The following is an 11,877-nucleotide window of genomic DNA, read 5'->3' as shown; positions in this document are numbered from 1 at the left end:
CATACCGATGAAAAGCCAACTTACTATCCTACCCTAGCAAGAGTTGCACCCACACCTTATTGAAGTCACCCATCACTTCACTCTTTGTTGAGTGTTTATGTAATTTTTTTTAAAAAAGATCCAACATGAAGAAAACCTCATGCAAAGTTGTATACATCTACACCCACTGTGAATTTTCCCTTGAAAGCCCTTGAAAGCACATTTGACTTTACTCTAGTAGTGTATCCATTGAAGTCCCTCACTTTTCGCATGTCTTCAAACATATACCAATATACTTTACCAAACACAAATCTATTTTTGTCAAGGAGGCAAAGAAGATCTGCAAATGGCTTTATTACCCCCAAAACCACATATCCTTGCGTGACTTTACCATGGTCGCTCCAAGCACCAGTTGCACTTCTATTGATGTAGGCTAAACATAAAACGCTACAACAGATTGAATAACACAAAAGATTTAGAAAGTTGTTGTTGATGAATTTGTTTGCAAAAGAGCAAAAGTGAAGTAGTTTTCACTCCACCATGTGATTGACATCCAACAATGTTTTCTTCCAAAGTCTTTTAGTAGTAGATTAAAGATATGGGCAGAACATGGGATCCATTTAAGTTGAGGATACTTCTTCTTGCTGGCATAGCATGCCCTTTGTAGTTTGTTGCATTGTCTGTCATATGGCATATGGCAATGACATACTTGGGCGACCCCCAACTTTAGCTATGGCACGATTACATACCTTTGTCAAGAAAGGGAATGTCTTTGCCTTCAATAATGTGTCAATGGCTTTCAAAAAGTAGATCCCCTTGGAAAAACTTGCATTATATAGCTTTTTATGCAATCGGCCCATCCATTTAAAGCTTTATACATCCAAAGAAGGGAATAAAATCAACCATAGTCCACTTGCATGTTGAGTTTGTCCCAGCACTTATGTTCGAAACACAGATCCTTTTCTGTACTACTCGTTAATGCATCTAAACGACAAGGCCACAAGACATGTTAAAAGAGATCCCGCAGGCACTAAAAGCATGCGACCATCGCAGGTGTAGCAAATTCAAGGCTTGCTTGTTGAATGTGGAGTGCAAGATTTACACCCTCAATCCGCTTGTGCCTGAAGCAAAGCTAAAGGTAGGTCCAATTGGGGAGGCACAAGCTTGTTTCTACCCATTGTTCCGTGATATCAAGCACGCCTGGTCGCACCACCAATGCTGGTATGTACCATGTAGAAAGACACTCAAATTGGGCTCGTTGTTACGCGAGTGTCCACAAGTAGTTTTCTTTTCTTGTTTGGCAATCCATGCGTATCATGGTTGAGCAAGAAGCAACCTACAATGGCCACTTTCAGCTGTGAAGCGAAGTACATGGCAGTCTTCACAGCTACGTTTGAGTGTGTATGACCCATTTGGGTGTTGGACAGGACACTGCCAACATCACCTTGTTGCACTCCTCTCACTCTTGAGCACCATCTCAAGAGCCACTTCTTGACAAATGCATCCAACATTGCACTTCTTTTTTTCTCAACCCTTTAATTTGGCCACAAATTAGGGAAAGAGATTCCAAATGTCGATCGGTGGACTATCATGTGAGCTGACATTACCCTTGATCTCAAAAAAAGGGTCCTAGATTCTACTTGCATTGACAAGAAAAATATCCCCACGGTTTTTGCACCTTACATGTTGACCCACCTTGTCATCTGTAAACCTTGGAATCCCATATAGATAGAAGAACAATGGTCGTCACATGACATTCCTTGCTGAAATTCCGCACATGCAAGTTTCGTAAGGTAAAGGGAGGCCATGAACACACCATGGCAATAATTTGAGACACCCATTTGACTCTAATTGCACTCACATGCAACCGAGTAACATTTAGTAGGGAGAAATTATATGTATACGTTTTATGAAGCTGCACAAATGAGCCCTGATGCATAAGATGTTATACAATGATGGAAATAATACATATAGCATGTGAGAAGAAGTATAAATATACCACTAACACATTCATCAGGATTAAAACCTAGAGTTTCCTAAGCCTACTATTATTGGAGGTTGCTGGGAGTTGCATTAGGTTTCAAATGCAAGCGTTAAAAATATTCATCAACATCATTATGTACATGAGTTACTAACCAGGAGCTCAATATGGAGAGATCATTTGCAACTACTAGCCTTCATCTGTACGTACTTGTGTGTGTATAAATTTTTATCCCATCCCATACAATGTACAGAATACAAATGCTTACCATTTACTTTGTTCCGAAACCTATCCCAATAGTCTAGCATGATTGTCATGTACAAATGAAAAACTCATTCACCATTCAACATGGCAAGCAAAGAAACGGACCTGTCGTTCTCCTGAAAATGATCATAGTAACTTCAAGAAAGAACTACTCCCTTATAATTAGTGACAAAAATGCAGCATAGACCGAAAGGAAAATATACTCGACCTACACTTTTGAGTCTCCATAGTTCTTCAATAGAAAGTGATGCCTTGAGTAGAGAGACACAAAACTATCAAGTCTAGGTGACTGCCTATCTAAGACCATATGGGCCTCCATGATTATACAGCTGAATGAGATCATGTAAGCAACCTCACTATCATATATACACATTCCACCCACTTCGAGAAGAAGCCACCATACAGTACTCGTGTTTTTATATAGACTATCTGGCAATATCCATATTTCACACCAACATACAAAAAAACAATGGCCCACATAAGATATGTCAGCAATAACCAAATATGAATAATGTAAGGTTTGCATAGTGCTTAAGACGAGCATAAATATAAAGCACTACCAGTCTACCATCAATAGTCAACAAAATCTTTTTCAACAAGTGTATTTTTTCTGCAGGTATCCATGTTCAAAATGAATATGGTGTGAAAGAAATAGGATATGCAATTACCCAAAGGACAATACTCAACATTTGAGAGACAAGTACTGCATGTCAATATCCATCAGACCAAACTTGGCATCAGAAAATACGCCTTTTGAGGTCGAGTGCACATATGGACATACGCCATAAGCACATAACACTTGAGGGTATCTTATCTGGAGTCCACTTGTTAGACGATTGATTTCCACAGGCATTCAGGCCCTTAATTTTATGGAAGGGCAAAATAATGAGGGCATGTAGTCAACCCAGGGGGCGAAGCCCTTTCACCTGAAGCTAATCTGCTCAATGGCACCTTCATCTTTCCTTTATTACAAAAGCTTCAAGAGGGAGATACACGAACTCTCAAAAAGCAGGGGAGTTGCTCTAAAACTTGAAACTAGCTGTAAACATAGGTTATTCCTTTAGATGGAAGGCTCCGCAAATCCAGCTGTTTATGCATCCATCGTACATTCTCCTTTGTTATCTCACCCCCCAGGGCTCGTACCGCGGCGGCCCCAGCACAGCAACCTATCTTGCAACAATCCTCTAGAGATAACTGATTCAGCATTCCAAAAAGGAACCCACTTGCGAATAAGTCACCTGCACCTGTCGTGTCAACCACCTCTCCAACTTCGATGGCTGGGACTCTTACAATCTGTTTCAACTTGACTCATTAACTAAAACTGCTGGCAAGCACACATTGCAAAGGTATATGCACATCCTTTATACACGTAAAGATATTCGCAACACACCTCTTCCTTGTGAGAAGCAATGCAGCCCTTGGAGCCAAGCATTACTACGGCCCAAGAACAGTATTTGGCCAAGAAGGCAAGACCCTCTTCAGGACTGAAGTTACCTGATCCCCTGGATCATTGAAAAAAAGAGCTAATCAAATTTCTCCCTTTCATGTGTTGTCTCATATACAAGAGTTTTCATCCAGCATGCATTGCTTCTTACCAACTTCAAGTTATCCCGATAGACATAAGCTGGGTGATCAACATGAAGCTTCCTCTCTCTCACTTGCATACAGTCAATGCAAAATTTATAATGAAGATAATTACTGTTACCGCAAAAGCTCCCGCGCTTCATCTTCATTAGCGAAACATAAATCAATTTGGTGTGATGCCAACAGCTTCATCAATCGAGGACGAAAATTACGAATAACCTACTCAAACAGAAGATAAAATGCTTACGTCAATAGATAACTAGCCTTTAAATGCCGCACAGGACACACCTTTTCAAACCCTCTTCCTCTCCTCTCTGCAATTAAATAAAGAACTTCCTCCTGCACGCTCACAGATGTATAAAGACAACGAAAGAGTTTGCCCTCACTTCGAAGCTAGAAAGATCCATTGCCACTTGTGCACCCTCTTTCTTTGCCAGTTCTACAGCTCTTTCCACAAGCTCCTCCCCGTACAAGCCATATCCATTAAGCACAATCCACTATAATACAAACAAAGATGTAAAAAAGGTTTTACAAGACTTGCTGATAGAAACAGTACACCCCAAAGCACCCCACATGAAGCAGACCTTGGCTCCTTGAAAATCGCCTTGGCTAAGTTCAGAAGCCTGAAATGGAGAAAACAAGGTGCTAAAGAAATGTTTCACTCGCCTTTTGAAAGTGACTTCTATCATATGTTCACAACACTAGGTGAGGACATACTTGAAGCCTGACAGCGTCTGACAGGCATGGCCGCATTGTCCTATTGCCTTCAACATCTACTAAACAAACACACTGTGCCATGAAGGATCAAAAGTTAAGTCCCACAAAACTGGATGCTTGTCAATAGATGATTAGATTGGTGCAGTGGAAGAGCAAAACAAGTTCCACAAAAGGTTAAGAATTGTGAAAGCAAAGGCCCCCGAGCGATACCTGCCCTGTAGGCCCCTGTTTAACTCTCAATCTGTCAAGGTGCACCCCTGACGCCTTCATACTGTCATTAAACATCTGCCCTGGGTCATCATCACCCCTGGTCCCAACGATCGCCGAAAGTATACGGAAACCCCCTGCTAAACCCCTGATCATGTTTGCAACACTACCACCTGCCAAAGTACGAACAGCAGCAGCCTCACCATATTGAGGCAAGATGTGCAAGTTGACCTCTGCCAAGATCCTCTCAAGCTCCTTTGCAGTTACCTGAATATTGATGAACCCGATAACTAATCATTAATCATTAGAGATAGATATCAAACAGAAGTAACTACTACACAAATCACACCTACTTCCAAATACATAGTTGTTTAGCCAATAGACTCCTTGATTTAGGTCAAATAACCGAGACCTAGACCATATCATGTGTCATTGAAGTATAATTACATATTCGAGGGAATAACATATCTGAGGCACCCAAGCAATTTGCAGAAGAGCCTGAAGAGCAAATGCCATACTACCTAGACCTAAAACTGTGAGAAATATATAAACCTTTGTAAGGCCACTGTCACTCCATAGATACACCGGTACATATATACCTTCGTACGGTATATATATACATATTGATGTATGTCTGCTTTCAGGTTTGACCAAAAGAAGTAGCATTCTAAAGGTACATTCATGGGCATAAGGAGAAGCATGTCCTTCATCCATGATCTTGCGTCTTAACGGTGCGGCCACACAAATTGCATGGTGGTGATAAAGATAACCATCCTTGATGAGGTAAGGATAAACATTGTCACCATTCTGTAACTTGTCCCAAATAGGGTAAAACTCAGGGCCTATTAGATACATCTCATATTCTCAGGAAGAGATTCCAATTCTTGGTGATATATTGAAGTAATTGCATTAACCTTAGGCCATCTAGAAAGAGCATCCGCCGTCACATTCTTACTTCCAGATGTATAAAGAATCTAGAAATAGAACATTGAGAGGAAGTTGGCCCATCTCATCTATTTATCAAGTAGTTTCTATTCAGAGAGGAAATATCTAGAACTTCGGCGATCTGGTGATCTAATTTTATCACAAAGTCAGCTCCAAGTTGTCACAAATGTGATGCGACGAGACAGGGCTGATCTGCTAAGGAGAAGAAGCGGGACGCCAAGGATGAACCCAAACGCTGCTGGCTGAAAACACTGATGTCCAAAATCGTTGGGGATCCTGCTGAGAAAACGCCGGAGAATCTCGCACTGCGGGGCACCGCTTGCTCTGTGCTCCTGAGGTTCTCCTCTTCTGTCTTCTGTCTTCTGCTTCTTACTAGCGCCCCATGGGTCATATATTTAGGTGCAAAATGATGGGTCAAGCAGTATCAGTTAAGCCCCACGATTTAGAATGCCAAAAGCCATTTATTAATAAATGACTTATAAGAGGTGGTTCATATGCAATATGGGAAAATAGGTTCATGCGGTGGAAAATTCTCGTGCTGGGTAATGATGCTAGTGATCATGGGTTGTGCAATCAAAGGGTCTCCTTCTCTATTCGACGGTCTAGGATTGTCAAGCATCATGTATAGTTGATCCCTTCTAGGGGGGGGGGGGGGGTGTCATGTAATGAGAGTAGCTTATGGATCTCTTGTAAGGTGCAACGGAAGTGAATGTTGAACTTTGCTCAAGATGAGTGCTCCGAACTGTGCTCAAGGGTTCCTTTTACTTACGGAAGGGAGAGATTTCCGTTCCTTTAGTGAGAGAGTGCAATGGACACAAACAAAGTGATGAACACTGTAAATGAAGGTGTTGAGACTGAGAGATAGAGAGAGAAGAATACGACACCAGAATGTTGTCAAACCCTCCTCCGAAGGCCCCACTCTCTAGAGCGAGAGCAGTCTACTTATGACTGCACAAATCTCTACAATGCTTGGACTTGCCGACGATGTCAACGACGATGAGGACGACGACGAGACGCGCTGAAATCTGAAAATGCTAATGGCTGAAATCTGCAAATCTTTATCTGCTGAATTCTGACTCTATGTCGATGATGATGTCGATGACGACGATGCGACGACGACGCGCTGAAAATGCAGATGCGCGTTTTCCGGGCTGAAACTGCAAACTTTGCGGGATCTGACCGTGCGGCGAGGATCTGCTGCGGGAAGGTGAGATCTGCTAGGTTCGGGACTTGTTTTGCGATGTCTTACTGCTGAAAACTGAAAACGCTGATGCTATTGTGGATCTTGTCGCGATCGCACTGCAAAACGCCAAGGGCTGATCTGCAACCAAAAACGCTAGGGCTGAATCCTGCTATCTGCGGGGGAAATCTGCTAACGCTAGGGCTGATTTGTTGTTGCTGTGGAATCTGCTAACGCTAGGGCTGATCTGCTGTGTCTTATTGTCGGCGGGCTGATCTTCAATACAAAAATGCCAGGGGGCTGTTCATGCTGAAAAACGCATGCCATGCTGAGGTCTGCTGGCTGAAAACGCTATGTCTCTTGCCGAGGGTTCTTGCTGAGAAGATGCCTGTTGATGTCACACCCGGGAGCGCATAACAATATAAAATACATTCGGATAAATAGGATTTATCACTTATTATTGAAGCCAGAGGATATAGAGAGAAATAAATAGAGAGAGAGAGAGAGAGTGAGAAGATCGACACAGTACTGGGGACCAAAAGATGGGCTGGTCCCCCCCCGTAATAGTATCTTTATTACTGAGGAGAAGTCTATACAAGCACTTGAACCGAACGTATTACCACGTTCGTTCTAGAATAAGACTTGATGGTTCCCGCAAGCCTCAGCTTCCGATTCCTAGGGCAAAACCCTATTCCAAGGAACTTCCGTTCCTTATTCCAATTCCTCGAGAATCAAGGTTCTCGCCTCTAGATCTCACCTTCTAGACTCAGGGCATGGCATCCCTGCAACTCTTTTCCAACTCTCTTTCCAGAGTCCTCTTCCCGCAGAACAACTCTGCTTCCCCGTACACAAAGTCCTTACTTCGGAATCCCAACTTCCGGATCACAACTTGAGAGACTACCTTTCTCCGATCCGTGGATCTACTTCCCAAACTCGGGTACGAAACCCTCGGGCTGATCTGGCTCTAGTTCCTCAGAGTGCTTTTCTCCTGCAGAGGCTCATGCCTTCCTCTGCTCCTACTGCCTCACGAAGAGGAAGTACACTTGCAATCAAATACTCAAAGATCATAACATGAAAATCGTTACCTTCAAAGTCTCGACGCTCGAAACGCAACTCGGTTCTTGAAAAAGAAATTCCCCAGAAGAGATCTCTACATAGAAAATCCTCTCTTCCAATCCTACACACAAAAGAGGTGTGTTCTCGGGTTCCTTCTCGTAAATCAGCCCCGTCTACGACGTTTATGGGCTGAAAACAGAGAAAAACAGCAACTTGTCGCGATGGAAACACGCTTCGTAGGCACTTCTTCGCGAGGGAACTCGCGCACTGGGTCTTGGCGACATCTGGTACACTTGGGGCAGCCATGGGCATCACCGGCAACGTCTTCTTTGCGGGTGAACTCTGCAGCAACATCTTCTTGTAAAAACTGATCCTCCTCTCTGAGTAAGGGCATGTGATGCTTTTATAGCTCCTAGCCACGGGCACGAATAGCTGCTCGCGTAGAGATCGCGGCCGTTTTTTTGTTTTTTTTTCGTTTTTTTTTCCCGTTGCTCTGCCAGAAAAAGAGAGAGAAAACGTTGGCTGATCTGTTGCCTTATTTATCAGATGGCTGCCCACTTATTAAGTGGGCGGTCGGTCACCTTTAAAAATGGTCTGAATCTGTCCAAAAACTCAATAAAACCTTATAAGTTAAAAACAATGCTTTCACAGCACTTCCCAGGCGTCCCTGGATGCAATCACATGCACAGTTGCAATGCAGACATAGACTTCCTCGCGAGAAAGCATCTGCTTTCCCGAAAGGCAATCCCGCTTCTTAAAAAGCATCTGTTTTTCCTCAAAGTTTCCTCTGAACCCATCTTCATTCAAGTGCTTGCTTTTTCCTTGTGCACAATTCTAACACAGTTCGGAATTTCCTCTCGACTATGGATATTCCCTTTCCGATGCACCCGTCACCCACCTTGTGACGCATCAGGAATACCCATCACCTAGTCACTTCCTACTGAACTTGCGGTACAATCTCCTTCACGATGCTCTATGTCACCCATCCTATGACGCATCAGAGATGTCCGTTCCCGGATGGTCGGATACTTCTTTCCGATGCTCCCTGTCACCCATCCGATGTGACGCATCAGAAGTACCCGTTCCTGGTGGCCTTACAGATATTCCCGTTCTCAGTGTTCCCGTCATTACTTTAAATGACGCACTAGGAATACTCTGTACTCGGATGACTCCAGTGAGAAAAACCCTCTCACTTAAAATTCCAATAATTCATTTAGAATTATTTTTCCTTGGTGTTCCAAGCGAGAAAACCCTCTCACTTATAAATCCAATAATTCATTTAGAATTATTTTTCTGTCAGATAAAGCCAATTTGGCAACAGTTGAACCTTGGTTCCTGCTACCTCTTCTGCCAGAAAGTGCTAGCGCTAGGTTTCTTATATACAAGTTTAGCAAAATTGCCCTACCTAGTTTCCAACAAAAGTCACTTAAAAATGATAAACGAAAAATGTCAAAAATAGGGAAAATGGGTCTATGCATTGTAAAAATGCTCCTGATGGGTTCTAAAGGAAATTTGATGATCATGTTGTGTGCAACCAGAGGATATGCATCTACTCTAAGTGTCTGGACATGCACGGTCTGCGAATAGACCCACAAAAGTGCCAGATCACTTCCTAAGCTAACTGAACTGAACCCATGTCATGAAGTAGCTTGTCCACGTACACATAGGGTAAGATGTGCATGTGACATCCCCTCCTTTTCAAAGTGAGGTATTGGTACCAAACTGTATGGCGTCGAGGGAGATTGCCAACAGCGTCTAGAATCCTGGGAAGGATTCTTCGACGGCCCACTCTGATGTGTGGGTCGTGCGATCCTTGAACTTCATAAAGGTCTGCAACGCTTGCTTCTTTGGGCCGGCCGAAAGCGACACGAAGTCTTTTGAGGCTCCTTCAATGCTTCAACTTCGTCTAGAGTCATGCGTCTACCTTCTTCTAAAATCTCCGAGGATGAAAATTCCTGAAACCACTTCAAACACAAAAACATGAACATAACCATTCCATGTGAAGTGATTGGAAAACTTCTAGTCTTCCAAACAAGTTGTGCATGCAATGCAAATCAACAAAGTGACAGAGTGCCAAACCGTTCATCAAACACACCCAAACAATGGAGTCGAAACTTGTCTTTTTTATCTAAATCTATCAACTATGGCAAATCACAATGGAAATGCCGATGCTTGATACTCCATCCTTCTTGTGCTCTTTCTGAAACTGTGGCATGCCAAGGAAGAGACATGGAATGCGAATTCATTGGGTGCAAACATTTCATCTTTTCATGAATCATCTACATACATCCGTGCTCATTCATGAGTGAATCGTGCTCAACGTACAATATGGCATGCCTATGAAAAGGGATCACATAAAGACGCTGACTAAAATACAGGAAACGATCACGAATGAAACACTCGAACAATGCGTGCTGAATAATCATTCGAACGGATAGTCATTCCTGGGGGGTTTTCTGTGGACCTAGGCTCGAGAGCCAAGATCGGTTCTTCCTGAGGGGGTTCTTTGGACCTTGACTCAGGAGCCAAGATCGGTGCTTCGGGATTGATCGTCTCTGCAATGAGGTTAGCTTCACTAGAGAAAGTATCAACGAACACATCATGCTTGTGAACAATCACATCATCTTCATGCAAATCATCATGCTTGTCATTATCATGCAAATCATCGTGCTTATCATTGTCATTCAAATCATCGTGCTTATCATTGTCATTCAAACCATCATGCTTATTATAATCATGCAAATCATGTGTGTCATGCTTGGGAGAAGAAGAGATGGAGAGAGTCTTCTTTTCCCGAATCTCTTACATTTGTGCCTGCACTTGAGAAAAGAGTCGCAACATCTCTCTCATGTGTCGGTCGTGCATTGCTTTTCTTGCTTTGTTCTCGCGAGCAAATTCTACTTCTCTTTCTTCACGCTCATGATCCAATTCGACTAGTCTTACGTTGGCTTCCAAGCGTGCTTGCTCGCGCTCACGTGCTATGGCTGCCATTCTTTCTTGGTACTTACGATCAATTTCTGCCTTTCTTTCTATTGTTCTTGCTTCGCGTTCTAACTTCCTTGCTTCGTGTTCTAACTTCCTATCTATCATCATCTTGTCGAAAGCCTCCATAGCAGTTAGTGTAATCCTTGGCGTAGATGGGGAAGGGGGAGGGTCAGAAAAACCTCTTGGTGGAGAAAACTCTTCTTCACCACTCCCATGCTCACCACCTTCATGCGAAGTATCCATTCCGCTTCGGGTGATGACCATCCACTGGGTTCTTAAGTTCACAAGGAACTTGGGTTCTTGTGGGTCTTGGTTCTTGAGTTCTTGGGAGTCTTGAGGTTCTTGGGTTCTTGAGTCTTGAGGTTCTGGAGTCTTGAGGTTCTTGAGGTTCTTCTTTAGCTTGCAATCTGTGTTAGAGAAGGATCTTCTCTTCACCCGAGCTCTCCTCTTTTTCGCAGGTACCCCCTTAGCGGCCTTGCGCTCACACCAAGGTTGCTTTTTCCCACCTCACGTCGATTGGCCGGCCACAATGTGCACGGTTCGCTCTCAATGAGTGAAACGAGGCACAAGGGGAGGCTGAACAAGCCTTTCTTTCTTGGGTTCCTGTCACTCTTCAAAAACACGATTAGGAATCGACACGCCCAAGTGGACTTGGGTTACGTGCAACCGCAACAAGCAACAAAACAATCTATGGTTCTTGTGGTTCTTTCCTTGAGTGATACAGAACATTGCCAAAGCTCTAATACCAATGTAAGGTGTAGCGGAAGTGAATGTTGAACTTTGCTCAAGATGAGTACTCCGAACTGTGCTCAAGGGTTCCTTTTACTTACGGAAGGGAGAGCCTTCCGTTCCTTTAGTGAGAGAGTGCAATGGAAACAAACAAAGTGATGAACACTGTGAATGAAGGTGCTGAGACTGAGAGATAGAGAGAGAAGAATACGACACCAAAAAGTTGTCAAACCCTCCTCCAAAGGCCCCA

The 11,877-nt window shown here is 43.3% G+C and overlaps 1 protein-coding gene across 1 annotated transcript in view; it reads right to left on the bottom strand.

Annotated features, from left to right (window-relative positions):
* Positions 1 to 2,796: 2,796 nt before the first annotated feature.
* LOC147427757 (pfkB-like carbohydrate kinase family protein) overlaps positions 2,797 to 11,877 on the bottom strand; it is a 29,040-nt gene continuing 19,959 nt past the window's right edge. The window contains exons 2-8 of the mRNA XM_086496724.1: positions 4,736 to 4,999; positions 4,526 to 4,597; positions 4,393 to 4,431; positions 4,195 to 4,305; positions 3,930 to 4,027; positions 3,615 to 3,726; positions 2,797 to 3,517 (exon numbers count right to left, since the gene is read on the bottom strand). Coding sequence (XP_086352850.1) covers positions 3,260 to 3,517; positions 3,615 to 3,726; positions 3,930 to 4,027; positions 4,195 to 4,305; positions 4,393 to 4,431; positions 4,526 to 4,597; positions 4,736 to 4,999 — 954 coding nt within the window. The 3' untranslated portion in view covers positions 2,797 to 3,259. The remainder of the gene's footprint in view (positions 3,518 to 3,614; positions 3,727 to 3,929; positions 4,028 to 4,194; positions 4,306 to 4,392; positions 4,432 to 4,525; positions 4,598 to 4,735; positions 5,000 to 11,877) is intronic.

The sequence above is a fragment of the Adiantum capillus-veneris genome, chromosome 23 (assembly GCF_014529385.1).
Source record: "Adiantum capillus-veneris isolate H3 chromosome 23, ASM1452938v2, whole genome shotgun sequence".
Classification (NCBI taxonomy): Eukaryota; Viridiplantae; Streptophyta; class Polypodiopsida; order Polypodiales; family Pteridaceae; genus Adiantum; species Adiantum capillus-veneris.
This window is presented reverse-complemented; position numbering and strand designations above follow the sequence as displayed.